Source organism: Bombina bombina, chromosome 4, assembly GCF_027579735.1.
Source record: "Bombina bombina isolate aBomBom1 chromosome 4, aBomBom1.pri, whole genome shotgun sequence".
NCBI classification, from domain to species: Eukaryota; Metazoa; Chordata; class Amphibia; order Anura; family Bombinatoridae; genus Bombina; species Bombina bombina.
In genome coordinates, this window is record NC_069502.1 from 138,333,168 (window position 1) to 138,355,342 (window position 22,175).

At 37.9% G+C, this 22,175-nt stretch overlaps 1 protein-coding gene across 1 annotated transcript in view; it reads left to right on the top strand.

Moving 5' to 3' along the window:
• PUM2 (pumilio RNA binding family member 2) overlaps positions 1 to 22,175 on the top strand; it is a 129,063-nt gene that overhangs the window by 57,650 nt on the left and 49,238 nt on the right. Inside the window, 2 exon segments of the mRNA XM_053711200.1 lie at positions 2,883 to 3,164; positions 5,426 to 5,662. Coding sequence (XP_053567175.1) covers positions 2,883 to 3,164; positions 5,426 to 5,662 — 519 coding nt within the window.

Consider the following 22,175-nt stretch of genomic DNA (forward strand, 5'->3'; position numbering starts at 1 on the left):
AGAAGTCAATATAAAAGTTAATAACTGGTTCTCAAAATTTTAAACATTTTATTACAATAACATAGAAATAAGATGTCGGCATCAAAAAACAATCCTAAATAATTTTATGATTCTAATTAAAAAACGATAGTAATGGTCTTATGATAAAAGTTACAGAATTAAAATTGTGCTGTAGTGATACCCTAAGAGTTGATATCTGGGTCTCGGAACATTTGTAGTATTGGCGATGGTAGGATAGTCTTTTTGCAATATTATCCCCAATGATGCAGCCACGTCTCGTTCTTAGCAGTGACTGTGTCCTTATTACCAGTAATATAAATACCTGCATTCCAAATACACTCCGGTTCAATGTATTACCCGAGGACGCTGTAATGGTGTATCAGCATGTGCGGTCCTCCGCTTGCAATAGTGTATCCAGTCTCTCTGTTTGAAGAAAGAATTTCCGATTCCGGTTAGGAGTTCAGATTGAACCCGCTATTGACAATAATCCGTGGGATGTCTGTATTACTGTCTCCAGATTTAAAGTATTAGTGGTGTGTTGGAGATTGGAAATAGGTCCTGGGGCAGGAATTACACATATAGATGCTACTCAATATGAGAAGTAGATCAATGTACCTGCCCTATCTATTCCTCTCAACCAACCTTATATCAAGTTCAGATGCAATCAGAGTAAGTCAATCTGATTGCTCTGAACTTGATATAAGGTTGGTTGAGAGGAATAGATAGGGCAGGTACATTGATCTACTTCTCATATTGAGTAGCATCTATATGTGTAATTCCTGCCCCAGGACCTATTTCCAATCTCCAACACACCACTAATACTTTAAATCTGGAGACCATAATACAGACATCCCACGGATTATTGTCAATAGCGGGTTCAATCTGAACTCCTAACCTGGACTTCTTTCTTCAAACGGAGAGACTGGATACACTATTGCAAGCGGAGGACCGCACACGCTGATACACCATTACAGCGTCCTCGGGTAATACTTTGAACAGAAGAGTGTATTTGGACTGCAGGTATTTATATCACTGGTAATTATAAGGACACAGTAACTGCTAAGAACGAGACCTGGCTGCATCGTTGGGGATAATATTGCAAAAAGACTATCCTACCATCGCCAATACTACAAATGTTCTGAGACCCAGATATCAACTCTTAGGGTATCACTACAGCACAATTTTAATTCTGTAACTTTTATCATAAGACCATTACTATCGTTTTTTAATTAGAATCCTATAAAATTATTTAGGATTGTTTTTTGATGCCGGCATCTTATTTCTATGTTATTGTAATAAAATGTTTAAAATTTTGAGAACCCGTTATTAACTTTAATATTGACTTCTAATTCAATCTGAACTATTTTAAATTAATTCTATGCTATATCCTAGTATTAGCATTTTATTCTATATATTAATTCAGACATATTTATGCATTATTTAAGTTATTTTTAATCCAAACGGCATATAGGATTAATTGCGAATCTATTCATAAGGAGATATATATACATATTCTAGTAAAATATCAATCTATAAGGATAAAACATAATTATTTCATCTGCCCTTTATTATCTTAATAACCTGGTAAACACCCACCATTACTTTATCAGACTAGAGTACCTTATGCTAAACCTTTACACTTACAGTATAGCTTCAGTATTTAAACAACTAATATAATTTTAAAAAAAAAGTCCAATGACACATGAGCTTTGATTGCTCACTTGCGTATACTGTTTTAGCTAGCGTCTTTGAGGGAAATCTGCTCAGCAATTTAATGAACAATAATTAATGGATTAAAATTATCAGAGTGGAGGGAATAGCAGTGTATAACAGATCCCTCCCCTTTACTTTCACCGGTCAATCAATGGTAACCCTGATGTGTCCTCATAGATAACGATTTTACCAAACTCGCTAAGCATGCCGCCACTTTTTTTTTTTTTTTTTTTTTTTTTAAATACCCTTTGCACATTTTGTACCTTCATTTTTCCCCACACTTTTTTTTGTTGTTGCAGGTTTCTTACACATCATACCATATGCACAAAATAAAGGTTATAGTTTGAATCTGCTGGGTCTCCTTAAAAATATATGTAAAAAGTGCGCGTCTCACTGGAATATGGCTTACAGCTCTGCAGTTAATGGGTTAAATAAGGTTAAACAAATGCAGTGACACATCACATCTTAACAGTAACAATCTCAAATATTTAGATTTTAGTTGAAGCAGGGAGTTACTACAACGTGCTAAATTAGACAATTTTATATATCCATTTCTTTGGTTAAAGGGACATAAAACAAGTTGGGATAGAGACAACATATAATATGTACTTTAATTACTTTACCTGCAAATTTATACTGCAGTGCCTCGCCATTAACCCTTTCTTTTAAGTTTTCAAATTGTACAGCTCTAACTCCCCCCACACATTTTCTTCTATGGCTGCATCTTTATCTACCTTTGATTTGGTAGAATGCAGAAGTACACAGTCATTATCTGCTGGCGCATGCCTAGAAGCAAATAAGCAGTTGTGAAATAAAATGCCTGTGTATCTGATGCTAAACACTGATAATGGGGGTGGATCAGACTACTCCAGACAGCATGGCTATTTAAGTCATTTTGCTAATTTTTGAAAATTATTTTAAATTACTTGCCTACAATTTTTTTTATGCAAACTATTTTTACTTAATTAGCACTTTTAGGATATGCACAGATCTCAACAAGTTTTATGACGCTTTAACTATGGTGGTATATGCATGTAACCTCTGATTTTCTTACTGTAGTCTCGGCAATCTGTGTAGTTAAGTTTGGGGCTAATTTTGCAATAATTGTTGAAAAGGTTGGGGTTTTTTTGTATGTAATCAGCGCTATGCAATTGTCTGTTCTATTATAGCTGCTGCAGCTTCAGCCTCTGGTGCTAACAATCTAAACGGAGCCACAAACAACATCTTCCGACCCCTTGGCCACCAGCAGCAGCAACAGCAGCAGCAGCAACCCAATGCTAACCTGCACTCAAGTTCTTTCTATGGGAACAACAACGTGACCAATAGCAATCCGAGCAGCTCCTTGTTTTCTCATGGCCCTGGGCAGCCAGGGAACACCTCCATTGGCTTTGGCAGCAACAACTCACTGGGAGCGGCAATTGGCTCTGCTTTTGGGGGTTTCAACTCATCAGGTATGTTAGCACACACACACAGGCTTATGAAGAGATTCCATACTAGCTATAAGAATTTTGTCAGCAATATTCGGATTTACCAGAACAATATTCGGGGAGACTATTGTGTAAGCAGAAATAGTTTGCATATTCTAGGTTAATATTTCTTGTGTTTTCTATCCTAAGAAGTTTTTGGAACTTGCCCTTATTAACTCGTCACCTTGTATTGTTTGTGCTAGTAAAAATGGCATATTGTAGTATTTGTGGGGGTTGCTTTTCCCTATTAACACTCCTGTAGTTTTTAGGCAACTTTTGTTGCTGTTTATCTTAATTCAAAGGAATCAAATGCACATTTCATGAAATATATTGATGGAATATAGTAGCAGGATTATATATAAAAAGATTGATGACTTTATGAAATTCAGCATGTAAAGTATCACGTGGGCCACGGCAAGCATCTGGGACTACTTCATATTATAAGCTGCAAACAGCCTTTTTTCGTCCGAAATTTTGGATTATAAAGCTCCTAATTATATATAGGTTTAGATATAGAACCATCAATTTTAGACATTAATATTGTATTGTCTAAAGTAGACTTTTTAGTATAAATTCAAGTAAACATACACGTCAGGATGAGACATGATGTAGGGTTGGTTTGTATTTCTGTGTCACATTATGTTTAAGGTTTCCGATTGGACTGAACATTTCTTTTACCAGATTAGTGCACATCATATGGAGGATTCTTGGCAGGGGCATGCCAATATGATCATGCAAGCTGATAATGTATGGCAGTTAGCTCCTCTTTGTATATCTTAGTTTTTTCCATTACATAAAATTATAAAAAAATTATATTCATTAACTTTTATTACCCTTGGCTAAGCGAAACTTTTGTTTTGTTTATTTTGCATAACATTTCAAAAGGAACCCCCCACTTTGTTCAGGCAGAAGTTGATTTAAGCTAATGTTTGAGAGACGGTAGTGCAAACGTGCAGAAGTTCATGGGGGGTGGGCGCTGGCCTTATTTCAAACTAAGTTCTAGAACTTAAAGGGACATGAAACTCAAACATTGTCTTTTATGATTCAGATAGGGCATACAAATTTAAACAACTTTCCAATTTACTTCTGTTTAATTTGCTTGGTTCTCTTGCTACCTTTGTTAAAAATCGTACCATGGTAGGCTCAGGAGCTGGGAGCTAGCTGCTGATTGGTGGCTGCACATAAATAACTTATCATTGGCTTACTGATGTGTTTAGCTAGCTCCCAGTAGTGCATTGCTGCTCCTTAAATAATGAACAAGAGTAATGAAGCAAACTTGATAATAGAAGTACATTAGATAGTTGTGCTCCTTTAAAGGGACATGAAAGTCAAGATTAAACTTTCATGATTCAGATAGAAGTGAATTTAAAGAAATTATAAGCTACATTATAATTTTTTTTACTTTGTTCTTTTGATATCCTTTGTTGAAAGAGTACATATCCTCAGCTACAGCATTGCACTACTGGGAGTTAGCTGGTGATTGGTGGCTTCACTCATATGCCTTATTGGCTCCCTAGATTGCTGCTCTATAGCTGATTTCAACTATGTGTTTAATTCCCTTTGCAGGCATTAAACACACAGTGTAGTTTTTCATGCACTATTGCTTGCATATAACTAACTTTTTTTTTATTTTAGCACTTTTATGTGCAATGCGTTACTGAGACCTAGTTATACGCACTCTGGTGAGCCAGCAACAAGAGGTGTGTGTAGCCTCACAACAAAGGATATCAAGAGAAGTAAATTCGCTTACAGAGGCAAAGTCTAAATTACATGCATGCTGTATCTGAACCGTGAACAAAGTTTAATTTTAAATTTCCTGTTAGCAGCGGTAGTTTGAATCCAGTTTTTAAGTGTGTTTTTTTTTTTTTCCCCCCAGTCTTCATAAAAGCTAAAATTCATTTTAAAACAGATTTCTAGGCTTAGGAATAATTGATCTTTGTTTTCTTTACTACCACTTCCAAACACGTTTTAAGCAAGATAGCTTCGATTTGTAGTCTCGTTTTAAAAACTAAATTTCACTTCATGGTTTGCCAAGAAAACAATTATGCCCATCTTTAATTTATTGCAATATTTATATCACATCCTCATTCTCCTTGGCTGTTGCTGTTTTCATGTTATATTATATATATATATATCTTTTTTTTTTTAATGTCTTACACTCTAGTTTGGGATGTTCTTCATTTATATCTGTGTGTTTTTAATTAGTTTGATTTATTTTTTGTTTGTTTGTATTTTTATTTCTTCAGTTGGCAATTCCGCAGTTAGTAGTGGTTCAAGGAGAGATTCCCTGACTGCTAGCTCTGACTTATACAAAAGGTCTAGCAGCAGCCTAGCACCCATAGGGCAGCAGTTTTACAATAGCCTGGGATTTTCCTCCTCTCCGAGTCCAGTAGGCATGCCTCTGCCAAGCCAAACGCCAGGACATTCACTAACGCCACCGCCATCTCTTTCATCACATGGATCTTCATCCAGTTTGCATTTAGGTAAAGCAAACTTTTTATTTGTATGTTTCTGTGTTTTTGTGGATGTGGTTGTGGTGTATTTGTGTTTTGTTTACCATTCTACATTTGTTAATGATGTGCTTTTTTATTTTTATTTTGTCTGAAATGTGAGCATGGCAGCTGAAGACCCAGTTTTACAAGGAGATCATAGCTGAAAAATCTGTTGTCTGCTCTTTGTGTTTGTTTCCTGATTTACACATCATTATAGAACTTTATTTTTTATATTATACATACATATGTATATGGGATTATAAACTAAAGATCAAATGTTTTTTTTTTTGTTTTTTTAACTAAAACAATCTGATAGTAAAAAGGAACACCAATTTTAAAACGAGAATGGGAAATATCACTGGAGTGAAGTTGAGAAACTTGTGGAATATTTCAAGTAGTCCTTAAAAGGAAATAAACACCACTATAAAGAATACTATGCACACATACTAAGATAAAATAAAGTATAAAACCTTTTAAAAACTCCCAGTTTAGCACTGTTAATGAGGTTAGGCTTGGGCACCCACTAAAATGGGCTGAGAAAGGAGAGAGCAGACACTCTTACTCCCCCCCCCCCCCCTCCCTGCATATAAAAAAAATCTTTGTGGCTTGGTTAGGAGACTGAAAATCCTCTTTTTTAAAAATAAGCAAAACTATACAGTGTACACTCCCAGATGGACTATATAAATGGGTTATCTATAACATTCATGCAACGAAAAATCTAGTGTACAATATCCATTTAAGAAAAAATGATAGAAGTAAAAGGGAATGTTGTTTCAAAATGTGTTCTATCTGAATCCTAAAAGTAAAATGTTCTTGTCCCTTTTAAAGGGACAGTAAACCTATAATTATAAGACATTTCTGTTGTGTTGCTATAGAATAACATATCAGCCAAGTCTTAACATTTTAAAAACAAATTAACATCCTTTATACTGCTGTTCATTTTCAATAGACAGACTCCACCCACTTTATTAGGATTAGCCAAACTGGGCTTTAGTCCACAGAAACAAAGGCTAGCTTTGGTCATAAAGTTAATATACAGTGCTTTGTTTGGCATATCTGCTAAAGCTAATAAGTACTTATATGTAGTAGGCTTAGCCTTAAGAAGTAATCATTCCAAGTTCCGAAAATTAGAAATTGGCTTAATTTTCAGAGCCAAATTACATAAAAAGGGGCAAAATAAATAATGAAAATATATTGCAAAATTGTTTCATTATTCAAAACTAAACATTTTATTTTAAAAAAATGTTAGTTTTTACTGTCTCTTTAACTCCTTCATGCTGGTATCTAGTGTTTAACATTGGAACAATGTTGCAATTGTCGATGTGATCGTGTTATTTCAAGGCCTGGTATCAGATCATGCTTATGATGCTAGGTACGCCCACAGCCCAATTTTCTTTCATTCCCTGAAAGGAGGAGGCTGCAGGACGAAATATAAGGTAGGACGTTGCATGCCTTCCTAATGGTGTTATAGCTCAGTGCTGTTAGGATATTTATCTTCCTCCTTGTTATTTGTGCCAAAGTTCTGTAAGATTTCCATTTAAATAAAATGTGCTTTCTTTAAACATAATGCACTAAACCAGCATTTTAAAGGAATATGAAACTCAAAATTTTTCTTTCACGATTCAGATAGAGCATGCGATTTTTAAACAACTTTCCAATTTTACTTCTGTTACCAATGATGATGATGGTCCACAGTCCTCCATAACATATTGGATATATTTTCCACCACTAGAAGGAGGTCAAGAACCCATATCAGAACTTAAAATCACACCTCACATCTTAGTTTTGTTCTTGGCCTCATAGGAGTTGGATGAGAATAGAGGTGTTTCCTGCTACTTGCTTATGGATTTAAATTTTCAGAGCTCAAACCATTGTAAGACCCATAATCCCTGGGATTTATCATTCACAAAGAAGACAGAAGAGAAACTTTACAGCAGCTGAATGATACAGGGACATAGGAATACCCTGTAATGTGCACAGTATTTACCTATGGGACTTCAGCCATAACTACCCCCAGGTGTCACAGGGACTTGTCCTTAGCCTCCCCCTGATGGACACAGGTATTTCCTACTGCAATTCTCTGCAGTACCAGATACCTGCACTGGATTGACTCTCTACTGGATATTACCTCATTGACAAGGATTTGATTTGCATGGTAAGCCCGTGGAGGGGTGCTGCGTAAGTTAAGTGACTTTACACAGCACAGACACAGCCCACAGGCTATTTGTAGGTATTCTGACACAGGTACAGCATAGCCATGGGACTTGGCTTGCTCTCCTTATGATACTTATTTCTTTCATATAGGTGGCATGAGTCCATGAGCTAGTGACGTATGGCATATACATTCCTACCAGGAGGGTGCAAAGTTTCCCAAACCCCAAAATGCCAATAAATACACCTCCCACTTCACTTATACCTCAGTTTACAAATTTTGCCTCCTTAGGAGGTGGTGAAGCAAGATGTGCTTGATTTCTTCTGTGAAAGGCGGCATTTTGAAGCCCAGTTCCTCTCAAAGTACAGTGTTTGTCTGAGGGATGTGAAGGGAGTATTGCATGATGATACCATGTTTTTGCCTATGGGAAATCTATTCTAGGGCGCTCTCTAAATCGGTCGCAGGTATTCATCTGCTGCCTCCCTTTACAGATTGACATTATACTCCTCTACCATTACCAATTCTGATATGTTTCAGTACTGGTTTGGCTGTCTACTATATGTTGATGGGTGTCTTCTGGTAAGTATGTATCATTTTTTAAGACGGTCAGCTATGTTTGACACTTTATATTATAAAGTTTTTAATATATATTGTATATATTTGCCATGGATCAGGTCTGTGTATATTTCCCTTTGCAGTCTAACAGTTTCAGCATGGAAATTATGTTTATGGGAGAATTTAGGTCATTTTCTCTTACCTGGGGTTTCAGTTAAGTGTAACTTGGAGTCTGTTTTTCAAAATTTTCGTGGGCAAATTAGGCTTGCGATGACACAAAATGCTACTTTTTATTGCGTAATTTTTGTTGCAAAATTTGGCACAAAGTTGCGTCATTTCTTGCGCGCAAAATATTTTGCCGCAAAGTCGCACCTGTTATGACGGGAGTTGCAACATTTCACTGTGTGAACTTTGGCGCCAAAAGTTTTTACTTCTGCATTTGCATCATCTTTGTTTGCGTAATTCTTGGCACCAAAATTTGTTATATAGAGGGCTATGATGTTTGCTTTTGATGTTACTTTTGTATGAGAATTTTATCATAAGCATTTTTTTCCCATTCCTGAAACTGCTATTTTGAGGAAATTTGGATATTTTGTTTAAATGTTGTTGTTTTTTCTTTTTGTTACATTTTGCAAGATGTCTCAAACTGATCCTGCCTCTGTTTCTGTAGGAACTAATCTGCCTGAACACAATTCTACCAAAGCTAAGAGTGTTTGTTGTAAACTCGCTGATCTTATTTCTTCAGCTCAAATATGTGGCACTTGTTATGACAAATTATTACATGCTGATAATGTTTCTATAAGTACAAATACATCTACTGTTATTCCTTCAGTCTAATGTACATGATATTCCTGCAGATATGGAAATTATATTATATGTGGGAGGGAAAATCCCATTTATTTCTTTGATATTACTAATACTAATTCTAGGTTTTCTCTCACCCCATAAATAGCCTTTAATAGCCAAGTTAATTTTCTTACTTCTCTCCTCAAAAAAGAGGTACATTCTGAAAGATATGTAAAAGTTTAGGTAGGGCAATAATTTTTAACAAACTAATCTTTCCTGGCAATGAGAGCGGGAATGATTTCCATCTCTTGAGCTGTTCACAAAAATGATTAACCCCTGCTCCTATATTCAATCTGTACCAATCCTCGGGGTTTTTAGAGATCCTAATTCCCGGAGAAATCATATTTCCTGCTTCTCTAAATAGCCCCAATGTTTTTTCTTATACACCCATAGTATCTCTGATTTGCTGGTATTAATTTCATATCCAGAAAACGTGCTGAACATATTATTAATTTTGGGGAGATTAACCGAGGAATGCCGTGTAAAGATTAATAGATCTGCATATAGTGCTGCTGTTATTTCTTGACCAGCAATTGTAATGCCTTGTATCTCTTTTCTAATTATAATTGCTAGTGGTTCTAATGCAATGTTGAAAACCAATGGAGATAGTGGACAGCCTTGTCTAGTTCCTCTTAATAACTTAGAAGAAAGATTTTTATTATTATTATTTTTCAAATATGCAGAGAATTCCTTGTACAATAACTACATAACTTTTTGTATGTTACCATAACATCCAAATCTATCCAGGGACATTAACGAATTTACCCCATGTAATGGAATCAAAAGCTTTACGAACATCAAGAGAATTAATGGAAAGATCATGATTTGGCTTTTCCTGTAAATTTCTGCTTATACCAAGTGTTGGATATAGTTATATATAAATCTACGGTTCACACTTAGGACCGAACCAGACTGGATTTATGAAGGGTAGGTCACTATGACATCCTCCAGGGTGGATTTGATTCTTTTTGCTATTAATTTAGTTAAAATTTTATAATCTAGATTTAACAATGATATTGGTCTATATGAATCCATAGATTCCGGATCCTTCCAAGGTTTCAAAATAAGAGTAATAGGAGATTCATTAAAATCCGGTGGGGGTGTTAAATGACCGGACCACAATTTATTAAACATTTTAGTCAGTATTCCTGTAATATCTTAAGAATTTTGTAAAATTCGGCTGCTAAGCCATCAGGGCCAGCTGCTTTATTATTTGCTAAATCTTTAATGATCCTATTAATTTCAGTTTTTAAAATTGGCATATTAATTTTTTTTCTAGGTCTGCTTTGCTAATTTTTGAATTAATAGTACTCCAAAATTGATTCCTTTTCTCAAGATCAATATTAGGAGTGGAATATAAATTCTCAAAATAATCCCTAAAAGCCTCTCTGATCTTCTCAGTTTCAGTCAATATATTCCCATGCTGCTTTATTTTAGAGATAAAAGGAAGGACTTTATTTTTTATTGATTTGTGCCAACAATCTACCCGATTTACTACCAAATCTACAGTATTTTAGATGCATTTTTAATCTCTTCTTTAATAGTTATTTTAGCAAAAAAATAATCTTTTTGTTTTTTAGCACAAATATATTTCTCCCAGTTTTGCCTGCCCTTATCCCTAATAAATCTGGTGTATGCATTCATTAACTGGTTTGAAATGTGTAACTTTCTTTGATTTCATTTTTTTTTTAAACTTAAACATAAAGGCCATAATCTTCCCACGCAATACCGCTTTCCCTGCTTGCCAAAAAATATCAACTTTTTCCAAAAATTCTAAATTATGTTTATACGTTTCCCATTTACTTTGAATACAATTAATAAATTCTGGATTAAGTAAAAATTTGGGAAAGGAGAAAAAGTTCCCACCTCTGTTATGTCTTAATTTTTCCAATGATATAGATATTGAAGCATGATCTGATATGGTAATTTGATCTATCCTAGCATCTTTAATCATATTAACTAATTTTTCTTAAATTAAAAATGTATCAATTCTTGACAGCACACCAAAAGTTTTAGAAAGACAAGTAAAATTTCTCTCGTCAGGGTACAAATTTCTCCAAATATCTTGTAATTTCAAAAACTGTTTTAAAATTAAAGCTTATCGTTTTCTTATATTGGGTAAATATATCATTACATATTTTTGGCTCATCCCCCCCCTCCCCCTCCTTCATAGGTATTAACCAGGATCTCCATCCGTCTTCTATCCAATATCCTATTAGGTGTTAAAGGGACACTGAACCCAAACTTTTCTTTTGTGATTCCGATAGAACATGCAACTTTCTAATTTACTCCTATTAGCAAATGTTCTTTGTTCTCTTGGTATCTTTATTTGAAAAGCAGGAAAGTAAGTTTAGATGTCGGCCCATTTTTTGTGAACAACCTGGGTTGTTCTTGCGGATTGGTGGATACATTTATCCATCAATAAACAAGAGCTGCCCAGGGTTCTGGACTTTCTTTTTCAAATAAAGATAGCAAGAGAACGAAGAAAAATTGATAATGGGAGTAAATTACAAAGTTGCTTAAAATTGCATGCTCTATCCGAATCACAAAAGAGACTATTTGGGTTGAGTATCCCTTTAAATTAAAATCTCCACCCAATATAATGTGCTTTTTTGAAAATGGTAACAAAGAATCGCTCACCGAATGCCAAAACTTAAGACCCTTTTTCCGCCTCTCACATGGAATAAATAAATCTCATTCACCCAACTAGTTTTTAAGTTTCAAAACTTCTTGAGTTTTTAAATGTCTTGCAAAAATAAAATTTAGGTACCCAAACTTTTTGCATACATTAAAATTTTTCTTTTAATGGGTAATGAGGTAACGCCACCTATGTTCCATGAAACTATTTTTAAAACCCTCTAATCAAAAAACAAAAAGATGATAAAAAAAAAGCAAATACACACAAAAAAGCCCCTTTAATCCATCTGTGACCCCTAGAAACACAATTAAAAATAAAAACATCTGTAACAGAATATTAACCATATTCATTGTTTTTGTAAATAATAAAGAGCAATTTGTACATTATCCCATACATTCCTACTTAATACCTTTTCTACTTAAATTGCAGTTGTTTGGAACCTAACCATTCCCTAGTCTCAGATTCTTTTAGAAAAGTTTTATCCCTTCTTGTAACTGTACATATAATTTAGCAGGGTACACCAGTCTAGCTTTAAGCCCCATTTGAATCATTTATGTGCATATAGGAGCCATAACCTTGCGTTTTATTTGATGTTTCAGCAGAGGAGGAGTTAAACAGAGAGATGATTTATTTATTTTTTTGCCTCTGAAATCCCAGACACTATTTTTGGCTCTATACGCTCTCATAATTTGTATTTTATCCTGAAAATTCCAAAATTTTAAAATAACAGGTCTACTAGAGTATATTCCTTCTCTTAACCTCCTCCTTACCCCTACTCTGTGTTTCCTTTCAAATATGGGGAAAAAATGTACCTTATTTAACCCTAGTAAAATGAGCAAGTCTTTGTCTAGAATATCTTCTGGAAGCCCTACGATTCTCTTATTACGTCTGGCCCTGTTTTCCAACTCTTCTAGTGAAAAAATAAGTACTGTGGGCGCCTTAAAGGGCAGGTTAAAAAAATATGAGTTGATTATGTCCTAATACATATGAAAAAAATCTTTTAACAAATGATAGGTAAATGATCAAGAATAAAAATAAAAAATTAAAAAATCCTTTAACAAATGATAGGTAAATGATCAAGAAAAAACAGCCAATTTAAATGAATGTTAAAATATAATTTAATTAGACTTTACTAAATGTATTAAAAGAGTTGTAAGCGAAATAATTCATACAATGAGATAAATATAAAAAGGCAATACTAAATGTACATAAATAAATGCATAAAAACTTGTTTATATAAAATAAGTGATTCTCTGTAAGTGACCTATCTATGTAGAGAGAAGACCTCTAAAGACACTTCAAAATACTTAGCCTCTGCTGCAGACAGGGTTAAGGATGCTCAATTCAATTTCAAAGTTTTAGGATTGGTGTAAAACGGCAATCCTGCGCAGGTTATAGCCGTGGAGAAATAGTACCTTAATTTGTTCAGGAGCTCCAAGTGTTTTTGTAATCCAGTGTAGCAGTTATTCCGCCAGCATGAAACAGCTCTGGAAACCCTCTGTGTGTGATGGGAAGAAAGCCGCCGAGCTCCTCTCCCCTGCACACTCTGGAATTCCACCCTCAGCTGTGTGATGTCAGTTTGATGCTTCGGTGTTTCCTGGAGTACGGTGTCCTTAGTGAGCCACAATAGTGTGAAAAAAGTAGTTCCGGCAACGTTTCAGCTCTTAGCAGAGCCTTTGAGTTCTTCCATTTGAGCCTATGCATTTCTTAGATATTATTAAGTTGTTATCTTGGAAAGTTTTATTTCTTGTTGCCATTTCTTCAGATCGAAGAGCGTCAGAACTTTCGGCATTGCAATACAATTCACATTACTTTATTTTTCATTCAGATGAGGTGGTTTTACGTACTAGACTAGGGTTTCCTAAGGTTGTTTCAGACAGGAACATTAATAGAGAGATTGTTGTTCCTTCCTTGTGTCCTAATTCTTCTTCTCAAAAGGAGCGTCTCTTGCACAATTTGGATGTGGCTCTTGCTTTGAAATTTTTTATTTACAAACGACTAAGGACTTTCGTCAGTCGTCTTCTTTCTTTTTCTCTGGGAAATGTAAGGGTTAGGCTACGGCTACCTCTCTTTTTGACTGAAGAGTATCATCCGTTTTGCATATGAGACTGCTGGACAGCAGCCTCCTGAAAGAATTACGGTTCATTCCACTAGGGCTGTTGCTTCCTCATGGACATTCAAGAATGAAGCTTCTGTAGAACAGATTTGCAAGGCTGCAATTTTTTCTAAATTTTACAAATTTGATACTTTTGCTTCGGCTGAGGCTGTTTTTGGTTGAAAGGTTCTTCAAGCAGGGGTGCCTTCTGTTTAGGTTCCCTGTCTTGTCCCTCCCTTATCATCCGTGTACTCTAGCTTTGGTATTGTATCCCACAAGTAAGGATGAAATCTGTGGACTCATTGTGTCTTTAAAAAGAAAATTTATGCTTACCTGATAAATTTGTTTCTTTTTAGACACGATGAGTCCACGGCTCGCCCTGTTCTGAGACAGGTTATTCATTTTTGTAAACTTCAGACACCTCTGCACCTTGGCTTCTCCTTTCTCTTCCTAACTTCGGTCGAATGACTGGAGTGGGAGGGAAGGGAGGAGCTATATATACAGCTCTGCTCTGGTGCTCTTTGCCTCCTCCTGACCAGGAGGTGAATATCCCACAAGTAAGGATGAAATCCGTGGACTCATCGTGTCTAAAAAGAAACACATTTATCAGGTAAGCATACATTTTCTTTTTTCCTATTTTTTTGAGGGACAAGTATTTATTATGCTTGGTGCTCATTATATATTTTTATTATACTCAAAATAGCTTTGAATCCTTTGAGGTACTATCTTTTCTCAGAGAAGCCTTCTCTCCTCTTCCTATTCACTCAGGAGCTGTTACTAGGCAGAAAACAGCTCAGGAAATTATAGGGCAGTAACTTCTAAAGTTTTTAACGAGTAATACATTTTTCTAAGCACTTCCCCCTTACTGGAGCTACCAGGGAGTTACTTGAGGTAGAGTCCGAAGCCTGGGAGCATAGAATGCAGTTTTAAAATAAGTCAATGGAGTTAAAAGTAGTCAAAAATAAACTTTCTACATTCAGTTTAATGGTGCGCCCGATCACGCCATTAAACTGAATGTAGCTCGCTACCAGAGCGGAAGCAAGCTACATACAGTTTAATGGCGCAATCGTGCACACTGTGACTAGACAGCGTGCCCGCGATGTGCTTAGGAAAAACAGACCTGCTCAGTAGAGCCAGGAGCGGCGTTCTGCAAAATGAACTTAATAAAATATCTCTGGCATACTTTGTTTTATAAAGTTGGCGCTAAGCTAATGTTTAATTCTGCACCTATTTTATAGGCCCTTTAAGCGCGGAGAGTTTGAGTTTTTAATCTTGTCTTGTGATTCTCCATTTCTAATTATTCACAAGGATAAGGCTGTACTTTGTAGTAAATATAATTTACTTCCTAACGTATTTTTTACAGAAAATACCAATTAAGAAATTGTTCCTTCATTGTGTTCAGATCCTGCTAACCAAGTGATTCACAAGGCTTACTTTGTGGCTGTAGTCTCCTCCTAAGCATATTACTGCTCTTTCTAGTGCTGCGGAATCTGTCGGCGCTCTACAAATAGCTGTTAATAAATAATAATAAATACTGCTCTTTCTAGAAGAGAAGTTGCAACATCACGTTTTTTTTAAAAATGAAGCATTTTTGGAGCAGTTTTGCAAAGCTGCAACATGGTCTTCTCTGCATACTTTTTCCAAATGTTATCGCTTTGATGGTTTTGCTTCTTTGCAAGCAGCTTTTGGCAGATAAGTCCTTCAAGCTGCAGTGTTGGCTAAATATGAACTGTCAGAAAAAATGGCCCACCCTTTTGTGTAACATAGACCATCTGCTTGGGTATTTAATCCCATATCCATCTATTAACTAGCTAATTACAGACTATAGAACAAAGCAGGCTTTTCTTGAGGATAACCCCCAGATAACTTTTAACACTGTATTAAAATATCTTTTTAACATTAGCATGTCATTTGTTAAGGTTTCCTTTTTTCTTTTCTTTTCTTTTTTTTGTATTTGGTACTTGACTTTATATTATATTTTATTTTGTTATGTGTGAAAATGTCTTCACTAATTGTTATTGCAAATGCTTTGAGTAAAATGCATTAATGTTTCAGTGCATCATCCCAAACAGCTAATTATTGTATCCCCATCTGAGCCTATCACATTTCTCCAACATTGGTGTGTCCGGTCCACGGCGTCATCCATAACTTGTGGGAATATTCTCCTTCCCAACAGGAAATGGCAAAGAGCACAGCAAAAGCTGTCCATATAGTCCCTCCCAGGCTCCGCCCCCCAGTCATTCTCTTTGCCGCTCTGAACAAGTAGCATCTCCACGGAGATGGTGAAGAGTATGTGGTGTTTAGTTGTAGTTTTTATTCTACTATCAAGAGTTTGTTATTTTAAAATAGTGCTGGTATGTACTATTTACTCTGAAACAGAAAAAGATGAAGAGTTCTGTTTGTGAGAGGAGTATGATTTTAGCAGCAGTAACTAAAATCGATTGCTGTTCCCACACAGGACTGTTGAGATGAGAACTTCAGTTGGGGGGAGCAGTTGGCAGACTTTTCTGCTTAAGGTATGACTAGCCATATTTCTAACAAGACTGTGTAATGCTGGAAGGCTGTCATTTTTCCCCTCATGGGGATCGGTAAGCCATTTTCTTAGTCTCAAACAGAATAAAGGGCTTAATATGGGCTATAAAACTGGTAGACACTTTTATGCGATAGATCGATTGCTTTATTTAGGCATTTTATACAGTTTGATGTTAAAATTCACACTTTATAACTTGGGGAACGTTTTTTTACGTCAGGCACTGGTTTAGACACCTTCCCAGTCAGGAAGGGCCTTTCTCTGTAGTAGGCAGAGCCTCATTTTCGCGCCATTACTGCGCAGTTACTTTTGAGAGCAGTACATGTAGCTGCATGTGTGTGGGTCTGGAATTAATTGAAAAGGTTCCTAGAAGGCTTCATTTGGTATCGTATACTCCCCTGGGTTTGGTGAAGTCACAGCAAAGGCTGGGGCTGGGACTGTAAGGGGGTTAAAACTGTAAAAGGCTCCGGTTTCCACATTTTAAGGGTTAACAGGTGAAAATTTGGTTAAAATTGAACAATTCCTTCATAGTTTTTCACATATTCAGTAATAAAGTGTGTCCTGTTTAAAATTTAAAGAGACAGTAACGGTTTTGGTTTAAAACGGTTTTTGTACTTTATTGACAAGTTTAAGCCTGTTTAACATGTCTGTGCCTTCAGATAGACTATGTTCTGTATGTATGGGAGCCAATGTGTCTTCCCCCTTCAAATATGTGTGATAATTGTGCCATAGCGTCCAAACAAAATAAGGACAGTACTGCCACAGATAGTAAAGTTGCCCAAGATGATTCATCAGATGAAGGGAGTAGACATAGTTCTACATCATCTCCTTCTGTGTCTACACCAGTTTTGCCCATGCAGGAGAACCCTAGTACTTCTAGTGAACCAATGCTTGTTACTATGCAACAATTGACGGCAGTAATGGATAACTCCATAGCAAATATTTTATCCAAAATGCCTGCATTTCAGAGAAAGCGCGATTGCTCTGTTTTAAACACTGTAGAGCTGGAGGGCGCTGATGATAATTGCTCTGTCATACCCTCACACCAATCTGAAGTGGCTATGAGGGAGGTTTTGTCAGATGGGGAAATTTCTGATTCAGGAAGAATTTCTCAGCCAGCAGAACCTGATGTTGTGACATTTAAATTAGAACATCTCCGCGCACTGCTTAAGGAGGTGCTATCTACTCTGGATGATTGTGACAACCTGGTCATCCCAGAAAAATTGTGCAAGATGGACAAGTTCCTAGAGGTCCCGGTGCACCCCGACGCTTTTCCAATACCCAAGCGGGTGGCGGACATAGTGATTAAGGAGTGGGAGAAGCCTGGCATACCTTTTGTCCCTATATTTAAGAAATTATTTCCTATGGTCGACCCCAGAAAGTTCCTAAGGTCGAGGGGGCAGTTTCTACACTAGCCAAACGCACGACCATTCCTATTGAGGACAATTGTGCTTTCAAAGATCCTATGGATAAAAAATTGGAGGGTTTGCTTAAAAAGATTTTTGTACAGCAAGGTTACCTCCTTCAACCTATTTCGTGTATTATTCCTGTCACTACAGCAGCGTGGTTCTGGTTCGAAGAACTAGAAAAGTCGCTCGGTAGAGAGACTCCGTATGAGGAGGTTATGGACAGAATTCACGCACTTAAGTTAGCTAATTCCTTTATTTTAGATACCGCTTTGCAGTTAGCTAGATTAGCGGCGAAAAATTCAGGGTTTGCAATTGTGGCGCGCAGAGCGCTCTGGCTAAAGTCTTGGTCAGCGGATGTATCTTCCAAGACAAAATTGCTTAATATCCCTTTCAAAGGGAAGACCCTCTTTGGGCCAGAATTGAGAGATTATTTCAGACATCACTGGGGGTAAGGGACATGCCCTCCCACAAGATAGGCCTTTCAAGGCTAAGAATAAGTCCAATTTTCGTTCCTTTCGCAATTTCAGGAACGGACCGGCCTCCAACTCTGCAGCCTCTAGACAAGAGGGTAATGCTTCCCAGACCAAACCAGCTTGGAAACCGATGCAAGGCTGGAACAAGGGTAAACAGGCCAAGAAACCTGCTGCTGCTACCAAAACAGCATGAAGGGGTAGCCCCCGATCCGGGACCGGATCTAGTAGGGGGCAGACTCTCTTTGCTCAGGCTTGGGCAAGAGATGTTCAGGATCCCTGGGCACTAGAAATAGTCTCTCAGGGTTATCTTCTAGAATTCAAGGAACTACCCCCAAGGGGAAGGTTCCACATCTCTCGTTTATCTTCAAACCAAATAAAGAGACAGGCATTCTTACATTGTGTAGAGGACCTGTTAAAAATGGGAGTGATACACCCAGTTCCAACTGTGGAACAAGGACTGGGGTTTTACTCAAATCTGTTTGTAGTTCCCAAAAAAGAGGGAACCTTCAGACCAATTCTGGATTTAAAGATTCTAAACAAATTTCTCAGAGTGCCATCGTTCAAAATGGAAACTATTCGAACGATTTTACCTACAATCCAGGAGGGTCAATTTATGACTACCGTGGATCTAAAGGATGCGTATCTACATATTCCTATCCACAAAGATCATCATCAGTTCCTAAGGTTCGCCTTTCTGGACAATCATTACCAGTTTGTGGCTCTCCCATTCGGGCTAGCCACTGCTCCAAGGATTTTCACAAAGGTACTCGGGTCCCTTCTAGCGGTTCTAAGACCAAGGGGCATTGCAGTGGCACCTTACTTGGACGACATTCTAATACAAGCATCGTCTCTTTCAAAGGCAAAGGCTCACACAGACATCGTTCTGGCCTTTCTCAGATCTCACGGGTGGAAGGTGAACATAGCAAAGAGTTCCCTGTCTCCGTCGACAAGAGTTCCTTTCTTGGGGACAATAATAGATTCTTTAGAAATGAAGATTTTCCTGACAGATGTCAGAAAGTCAAAGCTTCTAAACGCTTGTCAAGTTCTTCACTCTGTTCTACGGCCTTCCATAGCTCAGTGCATGGAAGTAGTAGGGTTGATGGTTGCAGCAATGGACATAGTTCCTTTTGCGCGAATTCATCTAAAACCATTACAACTGTGCATGCTCAAACAGTGGAATGGGGACTATACAGACTTGTCTCCAGTGATTCAAGTAGATTAGAAGACCAGAGACTCACTCCGTTGGTGGCTGACCCAGGATCACCTGTCCCAGGGAATGAGCTTCCGCAGACCAGAGTGGGTCATTGTCATGACCGACGCCAGTCTATTAGGCTGGGGCGCGGTCTGGGATTCCCTGAAAGCTCAGGGTCTATGGTCTCGGGAAGAGTCTCTTCTCACGATAAACATTCTGGAACTGAGAGCGATATTCAATACTCTCAGGGCTTGGCCTCAACTAGCAAAGGCCAGATTCATAAGATTCCAATCAGACAACATGACGACTGTTGCTTACATCAATCATCAGGGGGGAACAAGGAGTTCCCTGGTGATGAGAGAGGTGACCAAAATCATCAAATGGGCGGAGGATCACTCCTGCCACCTATCTGCTATCCACATCCCAGGAGTGGAAAACTGGGAGGCGGATTATCTGAGTCGTCGGACCTTCCATCCGGGGGAGTGGGAACTCCACCCGGAGGTATTTGCCCAATTGACCCAATTATGGGGCATTCCAGACATGGATCTGATGGCGTCTCGTCAGAACTTCAAGGTTCCTTGCTACGGGTCCAGATCCAGGGATCCCAAGGCGACTCTAGTGGATGCATTAGTGGCGCCTTGGACCTTCAACCTAGCTTATGCGTTTCCACCGTTCCCTCTCATTCCCAGGCTGGTAGCCAGGATCAAACAGGAGAAGGCCTCTGTGATTTTGATAGCTCCTGCGTGGCCACGCAGGACTTGGTATGCAGACCTGGTGAATATGTCATCGGCTCCACCATGGAAGCTACCTTTGAGACAGGATCTTCTAGTACAAGGTCCATTCGAACATCCAAATCTAGTTTCTCTCCAGCTGACGGCTTGGAAATTGAACGCTTGATGTTATCTAAGCGTGGGTTTTCGGATTCTGTGATAGATACTCTGGTACAAGCCAGAAAACCTGTGACTAGAAAGATTTACCATAAAATATGGAAAAGATATATCTGTTGGTGTGAATCCGAGGGATTCTCATGGAGTAAGATTAAGATTCCTAGGATCCTTTCCTTCCTCCAAGAAGGTTTGGATAAGGGATTGTCAGCAAGTTCTCTAAAAGGACAGATTTCTGCTTTATCTGTCTTGTTACACAAACAACTGGCAGCGCCAGATGTTCAAGCTTTTGTTCAGGCTTTGGTCCAGGCTTTGGTCAGGATCAAGCCTGTTTACAGACCTTTGACTACCCCCTGGAGTCTAAATTTAGTTCTTTCAGTTCTTCAAGGGGTTCCGTTTGAACCCTTACACTCCATAGATATCAAGCTGTTATCTTGGAAAGTTCTGTTTTTGGTTGCTATTTCTTCTGCGAGAAGAGTTTCTGAATTATCTGCTCTGCAGTGTAATCCGCCCTATCTGGTGTTTCATTCAGATAAGGTTGTTTTGCGTACTAAACCTGGTTTCCTTCCAAAAGTTGTTTCCAACAAGAATATTAACCAGGAAATAGTTGTGCCTTCTTTGTGCCCGAATCCAGTTTCAAAGAAGGAACGTTTGTTACACAATTTAGATGTAGTCCGTGCTTTAAAGTTCTATTTAGAAGCAACAAAGGATTTTAGACAAACGTCTTCTCTGTTTGTCGTTTATTCTGGCAAGAGGAGAGGTCAAAAAGCTACTGCTACCTCTCTTTCCTTTTGGCTGAAAAGCATCATCCGATTGGCTTACGAGACTGCCGGACGGCAGCCTCCAGAACGAATCACAGCTCACTCTACTAGGGCTGTGGCTTCCTCATGGGCCTTCAAGAACGAAGCTTCTGTTGATCAGATATGTAAGGCAGCGACTTGGTCTTCTCTGCACACATTTGCCAAATTCTACAAATTTGATACTTTTGCTTCTTCGGAGGCTATTTTTGGGAGAAAGGTTTTGCAAGCCGTGGTGCCTTCTGTTTAGGTAACCTGATTGGCTCCCTCCCTTCATCCGTGTCCTAAAGCTTTGGTATTGGTTCCCACAAGTTATGGATGACGCCGTGGACCGGACACACCAATGTTGGAGAAAACAGAATTTATGCTTACCTGATAAATTACTTTCTCCAACGGTGTGTCCGGTCTACGGCCCTCCCTGGTTTTTTAATCAGGTTTGAAAAATTTCTTTCTCTATACACTAGTCACCACGGCACCCTATAGTTTCTCCTTTTTTTCTCCTGTCCGTCGGTCGAATGACTGGGGGGACGGAGCCTGGGAGGGACTATATGGACAGCTTTTGCTGTGCTCTTTGCCATTTCCTGTTGGGGAGGAGAATATTCCCACAAGTTATGGATGACGCCGTGGACCGGACACACCGTTGGAGAAAGTAATTTATCAGGTAAGCATAAATTCTGTTTTTTCTCTGTCTAGAGATCTGTTGGCCTCCTCTTATTGGTTGACCTACCCTATTTAGGCTCACCTATGGCTCCAATTATCTATCTCTGAAGAAGCGCATGTGTACATGCGCTGCACCTGTTGTCTATTACCTGCATGAATAAACGCTGTTGGCACTGGCTACCTGTCCGGATCTGTCGTTCTTTCTTTGTCTATTTAATCCCATATGTTATGGAGGACAGCGAACCATCATTTTACAAGAAAAACAATGTATGC